Source organism: Carcharhinus amblyrhynchos, chromosome 3 (assembly GCF_965287045.1).
Source record: "Carcharhinus amblyrhynchos chromosome 3, sCarAmb.v2.hapA, whole genome shotgun sequence".
Taxonomy (NCBI): Eukaryota; Metazoa; Chordata; class Chondrichthyes; order Carcharhiniformes; family Carcharhinidae; genus Carcharhinus; species Carcharhinus amblyrhynchos.
In genome coordinates, this window is record NC_137326.1 from 121991242 (window position 1) to 122010464 (window position 19223).

Genomic DNA, 19223 nt, shown 5'->3' on the forward strand with positions numbered 1-19223 from the left:
GGCAACTTTTTGTTTCTGATTAGGATAAGAAGTCTGTCGAAAGTACTTGCCTGTGTTTTGCTCGACTGGTGGACAACTTTCAACATGAAGAAGTAAGATATTTAAATGTGCTATTTTACCGATTTTACACTTCTAGTTTATATGCCGGAGCATTAGAAAGTTGTCAAAATCAAACTTCCTTCAGTTTTGTTTTATAAAATTGTTGGAGTTTAATTTGAAACTTTATCTAGTACTGGAAGTTCGCTGCTGAAATGCAAATTGCATTTTTAGCCTGTTAAGTGGAATTGGGAAATTGTCACAAACCTCACTAAATAGCCTGATATCTCATAATTTGGAAGAGCCTGCACTGAATCTTTTTATGGAAGGGATTTGTATGACCAGGAGTACTTTATAGTGCAACAGACATTTTGTTTCAGAAAGCATTTATCTAAAAGTTAGATGAATTTTACTTTTTTTCTTTTACTAATATACTGCTTTTAATAAGTAGCTCATGACTGGAAATATTTATTTTTGCTTTGGATGGGAATACAGCTGTTTCATTATGGTTGAAAGGCTTAGATGGCAAGAAGCAATCAGTTCTTAGACTTGTGGGTGGGAATATGAAGAGCCCTGGTGTAGTGGAATTGTTTTCTGTTCAAGGTAACACTGAGCTTCTCTTATCCTTTATGATTTAAATACATATAAATTGGGGAAGAGTTTTACAAGCACCCTGTACGTGTGCATTTTACTTAAAACTATTTTAAAGTCCTGCTGTTGAGTGCATTTTTGTTCACTCACCAGTCAGCTTCCTTGACAGTTATGACCCACATTGAAGGATTAGGGAAAAATGATCGCTTGTGCTACATTTTAATACAAGTTGAAAAACTAATGTCTTGAAAATTTTGGCTGTATAGCTAAAGAGACTTTGTCATAGATCACAAAATTCCAGCTTGCAATGATATTCTGGCTCTTTATCGCTTCAGTATTATGACCTTAGTGGAAACTTAGCTGAGGAGTGATGACAGTGCTCTCATCTAAAAAAAAGTTGCTCACTATTCCAGGATTATTGAGGAACATGAAGATAACATCGGGCTTATTTTCTTAATTGCAAACTTTCTTTACCCCTATTCTCTGCACCTGTAATGTGCAAGGAGATAAAGTGGTCTTTTTTGGAAGAGGGTTGCTGATGGGAGATTTAAAGGAGAAAAATTGGAAAAATTGCACATTGTGCGTGCAAGGAACTCGTGGATGGTTTTGTCACTAAAATTGAAACAGTCTTATTAGTTGCTTCTGTTGCGTCCCTTCCTCCCATGATTCTACCTGGCCAAACTTCCTCGAATGCTCCAACCTGCCTTAGTCCGCAACTCACATCTTTCTCCTTCTCTCCAATCTCTTCTCATGCCCTCTGAACTCATGTGGTCCACGTGACTAATCTTTTGTTCCCTTGATCTGACTCCAACCAACCTGATCACCCAAACCCCCCCCTCCAAGCTGCGAACAGTTGCTCCCAATGTTGTCTTTATAGCGAGAGGGATAGAATATAAAAGCAGGGAGGTCTTGCTGCAACTGTACAGGGTACTGGTGAGACTGCAGCTGGAGTACTGTGTGCAGTTTGCGCAGGGATATTTTGGCCTTGGAGGGAGTGCAGAGGAGGTTCACTAGGCTGATACCAGAGATGAGGGGGTTGGACTATGAAGAGAGACTAAATAGACTGGGTCTGTACTCGCTGGAGTTTAGAAGGATGAGGGGGGATCTTATAGAGATGTATAAGATAATGAAAGGGATGGATAGGGTAGAGGTAGAGAGATTCTTCCCACTTAGAAAGGATAGCAGGACTAGAGGACACAGCCTCAAGATAAAGGGGGGGGGGGGGGGCAGTTTAGATTGGAGTTGAGGAGGAACTTCTTCACTCAAAGGGTGGTGAATCTCTGGAATTCTCTGCCTGTTGAAGTGGTGGAGGCTACCTCGCTAAATATATTTAAGTCACGGGTAGATAAGTTTTTGACAGACAAGGGAATTAAGGGTTATAGGGAGAAAGCGGGAAAGTGGAACTGATCCGCTTCAGATCAGCCATGATCTTATTGAATGGTGGGGCAGGCTCGAAGGGCTAGATGACCTACTCCTGCTCCTATTTCTTATGTTCTTGTCCCTAAACCCTCCCCTCAAAAGAAACAATCCTTGGCCCTACTATCGTTGCAAACTGTAGTACCATTGGCAAATACCATTTCCTCTCCAATGCCCCTGAACATGATGCTGCTGCTCAATTCCATTCCTATATTTCCCAGAACTTCAAACACGTTTCTGCCCTGCCACAGTGTCGAAGTAACTCTACGCATCATCCTTCTTGACCTGTCTGGAATCTTTAACATGGTTGATCACATCCATCATCCTCCTCCATCATTCCATTGTTCTCTTGTGGCACCATTATTATCTATCCAATTGAAGCCAGAGAATTAGTTCCAGTGGCTTTGTTTCCTGCTCCCTCACTGTTACCTCTGGTGTCCCCAAAGGATCCATTCTTGCCCCCTATTTTTTTCTCATCAACATGTTGTTCCTTGGGAACAGCATCCAAAGGCACCATTAATTTTCACATGCTGTTGACGCCCATCTCTATCTCACCATTACCACATTACCGTATCTTTTAACTCTTCCACTATTGTGGAATTATCAGGCTGCTTCTCCAACCTTCAGTATTGGATGAACAGAGATTTCATCAAATGATAAGAAGGCTGAAGCTGTAGTTTTCAGTCCGTATTCCAGATTCAGTTTCCTAGCTACTGTGCCTGTTGTTAATCCTGGCAACGGCCTGATAGTCTGTTTACAACGTTGGTGTCACATTTGACCCGAGGGTGAACTTCGGATCTCGTTCTGCATTCACTGAAACCGCCACTTTTTACCTCGTAACATCGCCCAACTTTGCCCCATTTCACTTTATCTGCTGTGGTACCCTCTATTCGTGGCTTCATTACCTCTAGATCCAATTTTTCCATGTAATCTGGTTGTTATTATTATTATTATTATTATTATAATGTTAGTCTTCTGTATCCTACCCTCCATAACCTTGAGGTCATCCAAAACTGCAGCCCCTGTTTTAACTCCCAGCACATTCATCTATCACCTCCATGCTCTCAGACCTTCGTTGTCTCAAGAGCCGAACAGTATCTTAATTTTAAAGTTATCATTTTTGTCAATCCCTCCTTACCTTGTCCTGTTTGCCCAGGCAAATGGCCTGAGGACAAGGGTTCAAATCCCACCACGGCAGCTAGTGGAATTTAAAGTTAGAAAATAAAAATCTGGAATTGAAAACTAGTTTTACTGTCAGCATCAGTTGTCATTAAAGAACTCATCTGGCTCATTAATGTCCTTGAGGGAAGGGCATCTCCACTTTGTGGAAGGATATCTACTATTCTTACCTGGTCTGGTCTTGTGTCTTCAGACCGACAGCAAGGTGCTTGGCTTTTGACTGCCCTCTGAAGTGACCAAGCCAGCCATTTCTTTCAGGAACAGTTAAGGATGGGCAACAGATGCTGGCCTTGCCAGTGACACCTACATCACAAGAAGTAATGTTTTAGAAATGCTATAATCTTCAGCCCCAACACCCTCCAGGATTTCTACTTTCTGCTAATTCTGGCCTCTTGTGCATTGCCAATGACAATTGCTAGCTTTGCCTTATATATCACCAGGGCCCTAACCTCAGGAATTGCCTCCTTTTGATTCTCTCCCTTTCTACATCACTTTCATCTTGTAAGGAATTTCTTAAAACCTACCCCTTTAGCTAGGCTTTGGTCATGTGACCTATTATCTCCCTATGTGGTTGTGTCATTTTGTTTTATAATGCTCCAGTGAACTGCTTTGGGATGTTTCACCAGGTTAAATGAACTGTAAAATATAAGTTGCTGTTGCAATTGTAAATTCAGCCAAAGAATTTATTTAGTGCGAGGTTCTTTTCTGGTGTGAGGTTCTCTTTTTGGATGTTTTGTACATTCTCAGATACTTTTGAGTTTTGTATTTTTAGTTCCCATTGGAGATTTTGATGGGCTTTTTTTGCTTGCCTTATTTCTATCAATAGATTTCATGTGTGTTTTTGCTGCAGTACGTGTGGAGTACTGCCTTTTCTGGTTAGACCATGTCATGCATGCCAGCTGGATGTGTTGATGAGCTTTAAGTCTTTAGCTGCTAACCATATTTGAAAAATGCAGCAAACTAATTGACATTGAATTTTGTGGCCAAACCATAGTAGCAAACTGGACAAAAAAAAATTAACTAATTAAATAAGCTGCACTGTTGTGCACATTTAATTGTTATGTTAGAGGATAATTTTATTCGTGAATGTTGGCTTCAGTTTTTTTTATAAACTTAGAGAAATAAAGATTAGAGTGAGTGTGCATTTGAGATTCAGGAGCTGTTAAACTTGACAATATGACTGAAAATGCTTGTGCATCTTTCTGAAAGACTATATTAGTGCAATTTTTTTGTTTTTTCCTATATATTTCCCTCTGATTTAAAAGGGGCATAGCCTCCTCTGCAGCAAAAACTATTTAGCCCATTGAGCAATCCAGTCATTTCTGTTTCTCACTCTATCTCTACAGTCAGTGCCCATCCCATTTTCTTGCAAAATCATTGGTGGTCTCCAGTTCTACCACACTCAAGACTGTTAGAATATAAGAACATAAGAAACAGGAGCAGGAGTAGGCCATCTAGCCCTTCGAGCCTGCCCCGCCATTCAATAAGATCATGGCTGATCTGTCGTGGCTCAGTTCCACATTCCTGCCCTCTCCCCATAACCCTTAATCCCCTCTGTTACCAAAAACCCATCAACCCGCGTCTTAAAAATATTTAGCGAGGTAGTCTTCACCACTTCAACGGGCAGAGAATTCCAGAGATTCACCACCCTTTGAGTGAAGAAGTTCCTCCTCAACTCTGTTCTAAACTGCCCCCCCTTTATCTTGAGGCTGTGCCCCCTAGTCCTACTATCCTTTCTGAGCGGGAAGAGTCTCTCCACCTCTATCCTATCCATCCCATTCATTATCTTAAATGTCTCAATGAGATCTCCCCTCATTCTTCTAAACTCTAACGAGTACAAGCCTAATTTATTCAGCCTCTCCTCATAGCTCAACCCCCTCAACTCCGGCATCTGCCTAGTAAACCTCCTCTGCACTCCCTCCAAGGCCAAAATATCCTTGCATAAGTACGGCGCCCAAAACTGCACACAGTACCCCAGCTGCGGCCTCACCAATGCCCTATACAGCCGCAGCAAGACCTCCCTACTTTTATATTCAATCCCCCTCGCGATGAAGGCCAGCATCCCATTCGCCTTCCTGACCACCTGCTGCACCTGCAAGCTGGGTTTTTGCGACTCATGCACAAGAACCCCGAGGTCCCTCTGCACCGTCGCCTGCTGCAGTTTTTCGCCACGTAAGTAATAATCCTTCCTACCATTATTCCTACTAAAGTGGACCACCTCACACTTGCCAACATTAAATTCCATTTGCCAGTTCCTGGCCCATACGCCCAGTCTATCTAGATCCTTCTGTAGACTCTCTACACCCTCTGCACAATTTGCTGTTCCACCAATCTTGGTGTCATCAGCAAATTTTGACACCCTACACTCGGTTCCCTCCTCCAGATCATCTGTATAAATGGTAAAAAGCTGAGGCCCCAGCACCGACCCCTGGGGCACTCCACTAGTCACCATCCGCCAATCCGAATAGCACCCATTGACCCCCACTCTCTGCCTCCTATTTGACAACCAATCCTCTATCCACGCTAACACCCTACCCCCAACTCCATGTCCCCTGACCTTCTGCAATAACCTCTTGTGAGGTACCTTGTCAAACGCCTTCTGAAAATCAAGACAGACTACATCCACCGGCTCTCCTCTATCCACCGCCCTAGACACACAGAACATAACAGCGCAGAACAGGCCCTTCGGCCCACGATGTTGCGTCGACCAGTTAAAAAACAATGACCCTCTAACCTAAACCAAACCCTTACCATCCATAAACCTATCCACGGATCTCTTAAACGCCCCCAAACTAGGCGCATTTACAACTGCAGCAGGCAGGGCATTCCAATCCCTCATCACCCTCTGGGTAAAGAACCTACCCCTGACATCCGCCCTATAACTACCACCCCTTAATTTAAAGCTATGCCCCCTCGTGCTAGCTTTCTCCATCCGAGGAAAAAGGCTATCACTGTCCACCCTATCTAAACCTCTAATCATCTTATATGTTTCAATAAGGTCCCCTCGTAGCCGCCGCCTTTCTAACGAAAACAACCTCAAATCCCTCAGTCTCTCCTCATAGGACCTCCCCTCCATACCAGGCAACATCCTGGTAAACCTCCTCTGCACCCTCTCCAAAGCCTCCACATCCTTCCTATAATGTGGGGGCCAGAACTGCACACAATACTCCAAGTGCGGCCGCACCAGAGTTTTGTACAATTGCAACATGACGCTGCGGCTCCTAAATTCAATCCCCCTACCAATAAATGCCAAGACACTGTATGCCTTCCTAACAACCCTATCTACTTGATTCCCAACTTTCAGGGATCAATGTACACATACACCTAGATCCCTCTGTTCATCCACACTATTCAGAGTCCTACCGTTAGCCCTATACTCTACACATCCGTTATTCCTACCAAAGTGAATTACCTCACACTTTTCCGCATTAAACTCCATCCTCCACCTCTCGGCCCAGCTCTGCAACTTGTCCAAGTCTCCCTGTAGACTAAGACACCCTTCCTCACTATCTACCACACCTCCGACTTTGGTGTCATCAGCAAATTTACTAATCCACCCAACTATACCCTCATCCAGATCATTTATAAAAATTACAAACAGCAGTGGCCCCAAAACAGATCCCTGAGGCACACCACTTGTAACTGAACTCCATGTCGAATACTTACCATCAACCACCACCCTCTGTCTCCTATCCGCCAGCCAATTCCTAATCCAATTTCCTAGATCACCCTCAATCCCATACATCTGCAATTTCTGCAGAAGCCTTCCATGGTTAACCTTATCAAACGCCTTACTGAAGTCCATATATACCACGTCAACTGCCTTACCCCCATCCACCTCTTTAGTCACTTTCTCAAAAAACCCCCATCCTCATAGAACTCCAGTAAATTTGTCAGACACGACTTCCCTTTAACGAAACCGTGCTGCGTCTGCTCTATCAAGCAATCCCTCTCAAGATGCCTCGCTATTTCCTCCTTGATGACGGATTCTAACATTTTACCTACAACAGACGTTAAACTAACCGGACTAGAACTCCCTGCCTTTTGCCTGGCACCCTTCTTAAACAACGGCGTAACATTAGCCGTTTTCCAATCTTCCGGCACTTCCCCGGAATCCAGTGACGTCTGGAAAATAACCACCAAGGTATCCACTATCACCTCCGCCATTTCTTTCAGAACCCTCGGATGCATTCCATCCGGTCCTGGCGACTTGTCCACAATCAGCCCCTCCAGTCTGTTGAGCACTGCCTCTCTAGTAACAGTAATGTCATTAAGACCCTCCAGTCCTTCCACTTTTCCATCTCTAACATCCGGCAAATTATTCACGTCCTCCTCCGTGAAGACAGAAACAAAAAAGTTATTCAAGACCTTAGCCATATCCCCATCCCCTACCACTAAGTCCCCCTTCTCATCCTCTAAGGGACCAACATTCACCCTAGCCAGCCTCTTTTTATATATTTATAAAAAAAATTTGTTAAAAATATGTTCGTTGCTACTTGTTGCATAAAGGATGTTCTGTGTAACGGAGTTTGAAACCAGGAGCTTTGGAATTGTCAGCGAGAGTACTTGATTAAACCAAAGCTATTTTTCAGCATGGCTTCATGTAGCTTTCAAAATGGCCTGCACCTGTTCCTTTCCTGAAAGTGGAATTTTTGAAAGATCAGCATCAACCTGAAAGCCCTACAAGATATGGTGAATAGCCAAGGTCTTTTCCCTAGGGCAGTGGAACCCAAGACTAGAGGGCATAGGTTTAAGGTGAGAGGGGCAGGATTTAAAAGGACCCTGAAGGCAATTTTTTCAGTGTATATGGAATGAGATGGTAGAGGCTGGTACAATTAGACAGGTACATGGCTAAGAAGGGTTGAGGGATATGAGCCAAATGCAGGCAAATGAGACTAGTTCAGTGTAGGAAACCTGTTCAGCATGGACAAGTTAGGGCCTGTTTCTGTGATGTATATCTCTGACTTCATGTATCTGTGGAAATGAGATCCTTGGAGTCTGTATTTTAGTACGCTGACAATTTCACTTTTGTAGCTGTAAATTATTTACATTGGTAATGGAGGATTACTCTTGTCATCATGCAGTATGATTTGTGTGCACTAATTTTGAACGTTGCAAAGCTGACCCAACAAATGTTACTACTTTAAGACTACTTCTGCCCCGAGGTTGCTCTAGTATTTATTTTCCATCCCATTATGGTGTTCAGACACTTTGTTCTTTGTGAAAACTCAAGTGTGGATCCACGTGCCATCTTTGCTTGCACTTTAATTTGCTAGACTTAGATTTTTTTAAAAAGTTCATTCTGCAATTTTTAAAAGAATTATTGCACATAGAACATAGAACATTACAGCGCAGAACAGGCCCTTCGGCCCACGATGTTGCGCCGACCAGTTACAAAAACAATGACCCACTAGCCTATACCAATCCCTTTTCGTCCATAAACCTATCCAGAGATCTCTTAAACGCCCCCAAACTAGACGCATTTACAACCGCAGCAGGCAGGGCATTCCAATCCCTCACCACCCGCTGGGTAAAGAACCTACCCCTGACATCCGTCCTGTAGCTACCCCCCCTTAATTTAAAGCCATGCCCCCTCGTGCTAGCCTTCTCCATCCGAGGAAAAAGGCTATCACTATCCACCCTATCTAAACCTCTAATCATCTTATATGTTTCAATAAGATCCCCTCTTAGCCGCCTTCTTTCCAACGAAAACAACCCTAAATCCCTCAGTCTCTCCTCATAGGACCTCCCCACCATACCAGGCAACATCCTAGTAAACCTCCTCTGCACCCTCTCCAACGCCTCCACATCTTTCTTGTAATGCGGGGACCAGAACTGCACACAGTACTCCAAGTGCGGCCGCACTAGAGTAGTGTACAGTTGCAACATTACACTGCGACTCCTAAATTCAATCCCCCTACCAATAAACGCCAAGACACCGTACGCCTTCTTAACAACCTTATCTACTTGATTCCCAACTTTCAGGGATCTATGTACACACACACCTAGATCCCTCTGTTCATCCACACTATTCAAAGTCCTCCCGTTAGCCCTATACTCGACACATCTGTTGCTCCTACCAAAGTGAATTACCTCACACTTCTCCGCATTAAATTCCATCCGCCACCTCTCGGCCCAGCTCTGCAACCTATCTAAGTCTCCCTGCAGACTATGACACCCTTCCTCACAATCTACCACACCTCCAATTTTGGTGTCATCAGCAAATTTACTAATCCACCCAACTATACCCTCATCCAGATCATTAATAAAAATTACAAACAACAGTGGCCCCAAAACAGATCCCTGAGGCACACCACTCGTAACTGTACTCCATGATGAATATTTACCATCCACCACCACCCTCTGTCTCCTCTCTGATAGCCAATTCCTGATCCAACTTCCTAGATTACCCACAATCCCATACATCTGCATTTTCTGCAGAAGCCTACCATGGTGAACCTTATCGAATGCCTTACTAAAATCCATGTATACCACGTCAACTGCCTTGCCCCCATCCACCTCTTTGGTCACCTTCTCAAAAAACTCAATAAGGTTAGTAAGGCACGACCTACCCGCTACAAAACCATGCTGACTATTTCTAATCAATTTATTACACTCCAAATAACTATAAATCCTATCCCTAATAATTTTTTCTAAAACCTTGCCCACAACAGAAGTAAGACTCACCGGTCTATAATTCCCAGCAAAGTCTCTGTTCCCCTTCTTAAACAATGGGACAACATTCGCTATCCTCCAATCCTCCGGGACTACACCAGAGACCAATGACGACCTGAAGATCTGAGCCAGAGGCTCTGCAATCACCTCTCTAGCCTCCCAGAGAATCCTAGGGTAGATCCCATCCGGACCAGGGGACTTATCTATTTTCAGCCCCTCAAGAATTTCCAGCACATCCCCTTTATCAACCGTAATACTGTCTATTTTACACCCCTGCAACCCAATGTCCTCCTCAGCTATATTCATGTCCCCCTGCGTGAACACCGAAGAGAAATATTGGTTCAATACTTCTCCAATCTCCTCCGGTTCCACACACAACTTCCCCCTGCTGTCTGTAACTGGCCCTAATCTTGCCCTGACCAATCTTCTGTTCTTGACATACCTATAGAACGCCTTAGGATTCTCCTTAATCCTATCAGCCAAAGTCTTCTCATGTCCTCTTTTAGCCCTTCTCAACTCACTCTTCAACTCCCTCCTAGCCAATCTAAAGCTTTCTAGTGCACTATCTGAGCCCTCCAATCTCATCCGAACATAAGCCTCCTTTTTCTTTTTAACCATCGACTCAACTCTTTTAGTGCACCACGGTTCCCTAGATCTACCAAATCCACCATGCCTGACAGGGACATACCTATCAAGGACTCGCAGTAGCTGCTCCTTGAAAAAACTCCACATTTCAGACGTTCCCAGTCCCTGTAATCCCCTAATCCAATCCATGCTTCCTAATTCACTCCTGATAGCCTCATAATCGCCCTTACCCCAGCTAAAATTGCTGACCCGAGGTTCATGCCTATCTCTTCCCATCACTAAGGTGAACGTAACCGAATTGTGGTCACTATCACCAAAATGCACACCAACTTCCAAGTCTAGCACCTGGTCTGGCTCATTTCCCAGCACCAAATCCAATATAGCCTCACCTCTAGTTGGCCTGTCTACATACTGAGACAAAAAACCTTCCTGCACGCTTTGTACAAACACTGACCCCTCTAGCGAGCTAGAACTATAGCAACTCCAATCAATATTCGTAAAGTTAAAGTCCCCCATAACAATTACCCTATTACTTTCACTCCTAACCAGGATTGTCTCCGCAATCCTTTCCTCAACCTCTCTAGAACTTTTAGGAGGTCTATAAAAGACTCCCAACAGGGTGACCTCTCCTCTCCTATTTCTAATCTCCGCCCATACTACCTCAACTGACAAGTCCTCATCAAACTTTCTCTCCGACACTGTGATACAGTCCTTGACTAGCAATGCTACCCCACCCCCCCTTCTACCTTCTTCTCTACTCCGACTAAAGCATTTGTACCCCGGAACCTGCAACATCCATTCCTGACCCTGCTCTATCCATGTCTCAGAAATGGCCACAACATCAAAGTCCCAGGTACTGATCCACGCTGCAAGTTCATCCACTTTATTGCAAATACTCCTCGCATTAAAGTACACGCATTTCAAACCCTGCTCCGCCCCACCCCCACTATGCCGTGCCTTGCATTCCCCAACTATGCCCCCCTCACTTTCACCCCCTTTCCTCACTATCCCTCCCCCCCTCCGAATCAGTTTAAACCTTCCTGCATCGCTTTTGCAAATTTACCCCCCAGGATATTGATTCCCCTCTGGTTCAGGTGTAGACCATCCCTCTTATAGAGGTCCCACCTTCCCCAGAATGAGCCCCAATTGCTCAAGTACCTGAACCCCTCCCTCCTGCACCATCCCCTCAGCCACGAGTTCAAACTTTCCCTCATATTGATGAAATTGTTTCCAACATATTGATGAAATTAACAGAAATTAGGCATGGTGAATTCAGGTATCTGATGCCATAATCTGCCCAGCTGGACCTAACCAGGTGTTGAAATTGAGCTGCTAATCATTGGTATTGAAAATGCTCAGTGCTGGTTTTGGAGCTGGGTGGCATCCATGAGAAGCAACCACATTGTAATGGTTTTTGTTTTAATATCATTGTATTGGAAAGTTAACCAGGAGGTTAAATGCATTTGAACAGCTACTTCCTCACTGGCCACCTGAGTTGATACCAAATGTGACCCAGCCATCAAAACATGATTCAAACCATTGCGTCCAAGATTAACTGATCATTTGGCAAACTGATGTGTGTCAAGGTTCTTGCAGGTCATAGAAATCTGGAAAAGTCATGGGAATGTCAAAAAATGTCATGGAAAATAATAGACATTTTATAAAGACGGGGATGAGACTCTTTCTGTGGAATTCCAATCTTTTCGAACGTTTTTCTGTCACCCAACTCTCCATACTCTTTGCTTTGCATAACTAGAATCCAATACAGCTTTTTTCTCCCTAATCTGATCCTGCCCATTACCACTACTGATGGCAGCCATTGGAGGAGGAGCCTGCCAATTGGTCTACATACCAGCTTGACCGTTTTTGGACACTGTCAGAATAATGCAGCAGTTGGCTGAGTCATACGTGTCACATTTAGGCTGATTGATTGGGTAACAAATTGTCCCTATATTGGACCTCCCTGATCCTCGCACATTAGGCGTAGACTAAAATCATGAATAGGTCACTGAGACAATGGGACGGCGGCGCGGGCTCGTTGGGCCGAAGGGCCTGTTTCCCGTGCTGTGTTGTTCTTTGTTCTATTCCCTCATCCATCCTTTCTTTTTTGCCTCAAGTGGAGAGAGATATATTTGTTGGTATCAGTTGCAGATTTTTGTTGAGATAGAGGATTTCTGGTTGTTTCTTCAGAGCAGGAACAAGCACCTGGTGAAGAAAATGATTCTAAAATGCTGTATGTCAGGCCGAAGGGCCTGTTTCTGTACAATAGAGTACCATCTGTACTCTCTTGCTCTATCTTTGTCAAATGTCCAGATCCACTTAGTCTGATATTTTTCATGTGACCCATAAATGTTGTCTTTAATATAAAGTTGCCGAAAAGCCATGGAATTTTATTTTATCAACAGTTCAAAAACTTAAGTTTCACACCATGTAGTTCTGGAAAGTTGTTGGATAACAGCTGTAGTGAATGTTGGGGAGATGTAAACAGCTAACAGCAACTCTTGTTATTGATTCAAACTGAAGATGAGTAGACTGCAGTGTGTTCTGAATTAAATTAGTTTAATTTTCAAAGAAATTAAATGTATGGTGCTCAGAAGTCAGAGCTGAGAGGTGCAAGAACAGATGACTGCACCCTTATTCAAGGGGCACAGTTCTAATAGCTCTCCATTTTAGTTGGCTGCCTATATATACGTATTTGGAAAAACTAAAGGAATAAAGGTGCGATACGTAAAGTGAAGATGACAACGGCTGACCAGTCACAATCCAAGCTACGATGGGACACTTGGGTAAATTGCAGTCAAGTATTAACAACTGGGCTTTCCTCTAAATGAGAAGTTTTTAAAACTTCATTTGCAGGACGTTGATGTCACTAGCATGGCCAGCATTTCTTGCCCGTATTTAATTGTTCTTGAGAAGCTGGCGGTGAACCACCTTCAGTACAACTGAGTGACTTGCTAGGCCATTTCAGAGTAGTAAAGAAACAACCACGTAGTTGTGGGTCTGGATTCACATACAGGCCTGACTTGGTAAGGATGGAAGATTTCCTTCCCTAAAGGAAATTAGTGAATTAGATGGGTTTTTATTTGTGCTAGGTTTTTTTATTCCAGCCTTTATTTAATTAGCTGAATGTAAATTCCCCAACCGCTGCGGTGGGATTTGTACCAACTTCCCAGAACCATTCATCCAAGCCCCTCAGGCGTCCTGGAGGCCCAGTGGTTAGCACTGCTGCCTCGCACTGCCAGGGACCTGGGTTCGATTCCCGGCTCAGGTCATTGTCTATGCAGAGTCTACACATTCTCCTCGTGTCTGCGCGGATTTCCTCCGGGTGCTCCAGTTTTCTCTCTCAGCCTGAAAGACGTGTTGGTTGAACGCATTGGCCGTGCTAAATCCCCCCTTGGTGTACCTGAACAGGTGCTGGTGTGTGGCGACTAGGAGCTTTTCACAGTAACTCCAATGTCCTGTTAAGCCAAACCTATTTATGACACTAATGAATAAGTTTTAAGAAAAACTGGATTGCTGGTCCAGTAATGACAATTGCATTACTGAACCTTTATATATTATCTCCTGACTTACATATTCCATGCCTCTTGTTATAAAACCTGGAATTTCATTTTGTCTTTGTCTTGCAGCCCCATCAGCTTATGAGCCTATCTCCCAAATTTCTCTGCTTCTCCATAGCACCGAACCTGTTTCTGTTTTAAGGATAACTACCTTTTTGATCACTGTTTAGATCTACTAAGTTGAGTTTTGGTCTTTTACTTTCTAAACCAATTTCCAATCTTATCAATATGCCTCTGCAGTTTCCTTTTGGCCTTAATTATTCCTATTTTACTGTTTTCTGAAAAGTTTGGCACTACTGTCTCTATGGTGAGATTCAAATCATAATATAGTGAACGTTGCTCAGAATTGAACCCTTTGGCACATCGTTTTTTTTATGCAGCTGTTCTGAAAATTTGCCCTCCTTCAGCTCTTGTGTTCTTTATTTTTCTTAAATATGAAAGTCGGTCAAATAGTGTCCATTTTCTGATATTTAATTGAGAATGGTATAAGAATATTTTATTTTCATTTGTTACATGTCTGTGTATCATGGGCTAATGACAAATTACACTCCAGTTCATTGGGCCATTTGCTTCAAACTAATTGATCAATATTGCCATGTTTTGATTGACAAGTATCTTTTCATTTAAGATTATTTTACTAATGTCATGCTACGTTATTTTTATCAGAACTATTTCACGTGTATTACAACCATATGATTTATTCAAAACTGAGCCATATAGATTGGCTGTAATAATCATCAGTGTTTAAAAAATGTTATCTAATAAACTCAAATTAAAAATTGAAAATCAGATATATGTTGAAGGTTCAACTGCAAGGACATTGTGTCTCTGGGAGTCTATTTGTTTTAAATGTTTGTGGCACGAAAGGGGAAATAACTCACTGAACGTTGCTGTCCTTTCAAGTTGTTTCCTGTTGTTTTACATTTAAGCTGGGAATTACATCTACTACACATGCATATTCACAGTTTATGGATGTCACTGGTAAGATGAGTATGTATTGTCTGCCAGAAGGTGGTTGCCACTATCTTGAATTCAACTGAGTGGCTTGTTAGGGAAGTCAAGAATCGACCACATTGCTGTGGACCTGGAATTGTCAACCAGACTGGGTGAGGACATAGTGAACCAGATGAGTTTTCAGGACAGTCCAGTAGTTTTGTGGTTTCCTGATTACTTATTAATTCCAAATTTTATTTAATCGAGTTTAATTATTCATTGAATTTAAATTGTCTAGCTGCTTTGGTGGGATATGAAGGTGTCTTGAATCATATTTTTACAACTTGGTGATTTCATCTCCATTAGGTAGACAAATAGATCTCAAACTGCAGAGACCCAAAGTGAAGAAAAATGACATACACTCAAATTAGTTTGTAAAGGTTGTTCGAGTTAGTATTTTGTGGAATGTTTTTGTCTCTATTTGCTTATTTGCTTTAAGTGTTGAAAGAAGGAAATGTTGAATATGCAATTTGTGTACAAGTACTTAAGTACACTTGCACACAGTGAAGATTATACTAGTCAGTATATTAGAACTTTGCGGTGTTTGGGGGAGGATGGGGGAGTTGGACTCTGCATTGCAGGCTAATAAAAGTCTTTGATCTTCATATGTCTTTGTGCTGTAGATCTGGCTTGAGGAATATAATCTTTTCATTTCATTTCTATTAATAGAACTTGTTGCAGCAGGTGGCATCTCGTGATTTGTTGACTAACATACAGCAACTTCTGGTGGTGACTCCCCCAATTCTCAGCTCTGGCATGTTTATCATGGTGGTTCGCATGTTTTCATTGATGTGTTCGAACTGTCCCACATTGGCTGTGCAACTTATGAAGCAAAGTAAGTATTTTGCAGCTCTGATTGGGGCAAATTATCATTCAGGAGGTAAGAGACAACAAATGTCATGCTCGTTTTAGAATATTGAACACTGATATGGTGCAACACAGCACACTGTGCTTAATTAAACTTCAATTTAATTTCCAAAACACAACCTGATTATGGACTTGGACTTATGTCTTGCATTTAGTTGGTTTAAGAGCTATTTGCTACATGACCTATAGCTAATTGACAATATTGGTGAAGCGCTCTCAAGGTTATAGTTCCTTTTCCTCTTAGCATTGGTTTCTGGGTAAACAGCTTGAGCAGTTTTTGAACTGGACATGGAAACTCTTCACAATACTTCCAAATTATTCAGGCAGACTCCTTTTTGTAGGTTTTACAGTTTCACAGCAGGTGTCTTGCATCGCAACTGTTACGGTGCAGAAGGAGGTCATTTCACTCCCATAGTGTCTACACCAGCTCTCCATATGAGCATCATGACTTAATGCCATTCTCCTGTCTTTTCCCCATATCCCTGCACATTGTTTCTACTCAAGTAATCATCTAATGCCCTTTTGAGTGACTCAAAATCTGCCTGCACCACACTTCAAGATGGTGCATTCCAGACCCGAATCACTCGTGTGAAAACATTTTTTTTCTCAGCACATTTGCTGCTTTTGCCAATCACAGATTTTTGCTGCCTCCTTTTTGGTCTTTTTGTGAGTGGGCAGTTTCTTCCTTTCTACTCTGTCCAACCTTTTCACTAATTTGATCATCTCTATCAAATCTCCTTTTCTTGGCTGCCCTCTCTCAAGGAGGACAGTACCAACCTCTTCAGTCTATCTTCATCATTGCTCATCCCTTTAACCATTCTTGTAAACTTCTTCTACACTCTCTCCAATGCGTTCACATCCTTCCTATATTGGTGCCCAGAACTGCACATAATAATCCAGCTGAGATCTATTATATAAGTTCGGCATAATCTCCTTGTTCTTGTACTCTGTGCCCCTTCTAATATACAAGATCCTGTTATTAATTGCTCTTGCCACATGTCCTACCACCTTCAATGATCTACGCACACATGCGCCAAGATACACCCATTTAAGAATTCTATTCCTTCATGTTCTTCACGCCAAAATTCATCACCTCACTTCTCTGCATGGAGTTTCATCTGCCACCCAACTGCCCACTCCACCAATTTACATATGTGCCTCGGAAGTTCTGGTGTCTGGAGGTGGGGGGAATGGAGAAGGGCAGCAGTGTTCCAGCAGATGTATATCCAGGTCATTCTTTTTGTGAACTCGAAGGTCATATCTGGTGTTATTTTCTGCTTTTCCTCTGCAGACATTGCAGAAACTCTTCGTTTTTTACTTTGCGGAGCTTCAAGTGGCAGCTGCCAAGAACAAATTGACCTTGTACCAAGAAGTCCACAAGAACTTTATGAGCTTACTTCCCTTATCTGGTAAGATGTTTTGTAAACCGTCATGAAACTTTTTGGTTTTGATCTGGGTGTCTGTTAATCTAATTTGCGTGTCTTTCAAAAAAATGAGCTGAAGATTGCCCTCTAGCCTAACTTGTGTTCCACAGTCTAGCCTTGGCCAAAAAGATTATTTGTAGCTGGGAATGGAACCATTTGAGTGCCTCCTCCAAAGGAGCCAGCATAAGCACAGTGGGCGAATAATCTGCTATGCTTAGTGTTTCCATGAACAGGATTTTTGAGCTATGGAGATTCTCAAAGGGCAGCAAAATTAGGATTTAATAATGAGGCTTTATTTGTACATCACATTATGCAAGTTTGATCTGTTGTCATTGACAGTTGAACAAATTTGTGCATTTTTCTGTCCTGAGTTGGCTGTATAAATGGGGCAAATCCAATACTTGATACTATTTGCTAAAATTTTCATTTTCAGTGATAAAATCTATTTTCTTTTACAGTGAATTAATGCCATGTCTACCCAAAGAAGGAATTTTTGCTGTTGATACCATGCTAAAGAAGGGAAGTGCTCAAAATACAGATGGTGCAATATGGCAGTGGCGTGATGATCGTGGCCTCTGGCATCCATACAACCGAATCGATAGTCGCATAATTGAGGTATAATATCTTCAAAAATGAAATCACTACGGGGAGGGAGAAGGTGAGGGCGGGAGAGGGAGGACATGAAGTTGGGAGAGGGAATTAGAGTGGGAAATAAGTTCCATCTTTAATTCTGCAGTGATAGGAGAGGGTTTTAGCTTGATGGTTGTTACTGATGAGCAAGACAAAGATCTTTAAATTTTGAAGTAGAAAATAAACGAGGCCATTGATACTCACCCATTATTCAGAGTAAATTGGACAACTTCCAGCCACCCCTGCCCCCCTAATACACCCTGAGCTGGCACTGAAAATTAAGTGTGCAATCTCATTCCTTTAGATTTTTATATTTGGCAATTTTTAAAAAAATGAACCTACCTCATTCTCTTATGACCTCAAAGGAGAATTTTCACATTGAATTTGTATTGTCTATAATAGCAATACGAAGAGCCAAATGGAATAATGAACCCTAAATGGCTTCAACTGAGATCTAAAGCAGTTTTATGTTCTTTGGTAATAACACTTAAAGCTGTTACAAGTTTCATAATTAAGTTTGTAATGGTGCACATCCACTCTTGCTGCCTGTTACTATGTACAATTAAGTCAGACTTGAAACTCAGCATATCTTTATATGTGCAGGCATGTATGCGATATGCAGTGAGTAGATATATATGCTTATGAGCCAGCGTTCCAAGCTTGGAGCTGAAGTGCCCTGCATACACTGGTAAATGTAGACCAAAATGCCTCGGACACACTGGCAAGCAGTCTAATCTTAGGTCTGCAGTAATCTTTTTGTATGCTTTGACGGTCTGTTCACATTGTTCACAGGCAGCCCATCAAGTGGGTGAGGATGAAATAAGCTTGTCAACATTGGGTCGAGTTTATACTATTGACTTTAACTCTATGCAGCAGATCAATGAGGACACTGGGACAGCCCGTGCTATTCAGAGAAAACCCAATCCGTTGGCCAACACGAACACTGGTGAGTACTGCCTAGTAAATTAACCTTACGTTTTAAATTGCATTGAGGATGCTTTTTTAGTTTAAAGTTACAAGTAACTTTATTAACTCGAGCCTGCTTGATTACCAAATTGCTTTTATAAACTATAATCTTTCATAAGATATGTTGTTCATGATTTGAGCATCCCAAAGCACTTTACATCCAACTTTTGAACTGTGGCTACAACTGTAACATAGGAGAAAAATTGGCAGCAAATTCTGTACTCAGGTCTCATAAATGGTGGTGTTGGTAATGGGCTGGTAATTAGTAACTTGAATAGGGGATAAATATTGGCTGGAATGA

At 42.3% G+C, this 19223-nt stretch overlaps 1 protein-coding gene across 8 annotated transcripts in view; it reads left to right on the plus strand.

Annotated features, from left to right (window-relative positions):
• trip12 (thyroid hormone receptor interactor 12) overlaps nt 1-19223 on the plus strand; it is a 170946-nt gene that overhangs the window by 85022 nt on the left and 66701 nt on the right. For 7 of the 8 annotated variants that reach the window (XM_080185919.1, XM_080185916.1, XM_080185918.1 and 4 more), the window contains 5 exons: nt 24-92; nt 15705-15870; nt 17194-17311; nt 17785-17941; nt 18749-18902. In XM_080185919.1, the coding sequence (XP_080042045.1) occupies nt 24-92; nt 15705-15870; nt 17194-17311; nt 17785-17941; nt 18749-18902 (664 nt within the window). The remainder of the gene's footprint in view (nt 1-23; nt 93-15704; nt 15871-17193; nt 17312-17784; nt 17942-18748; nt 18903-19223) is intronic. The other variant, XM_080185921.1, reaches the window with a different exon arrangement.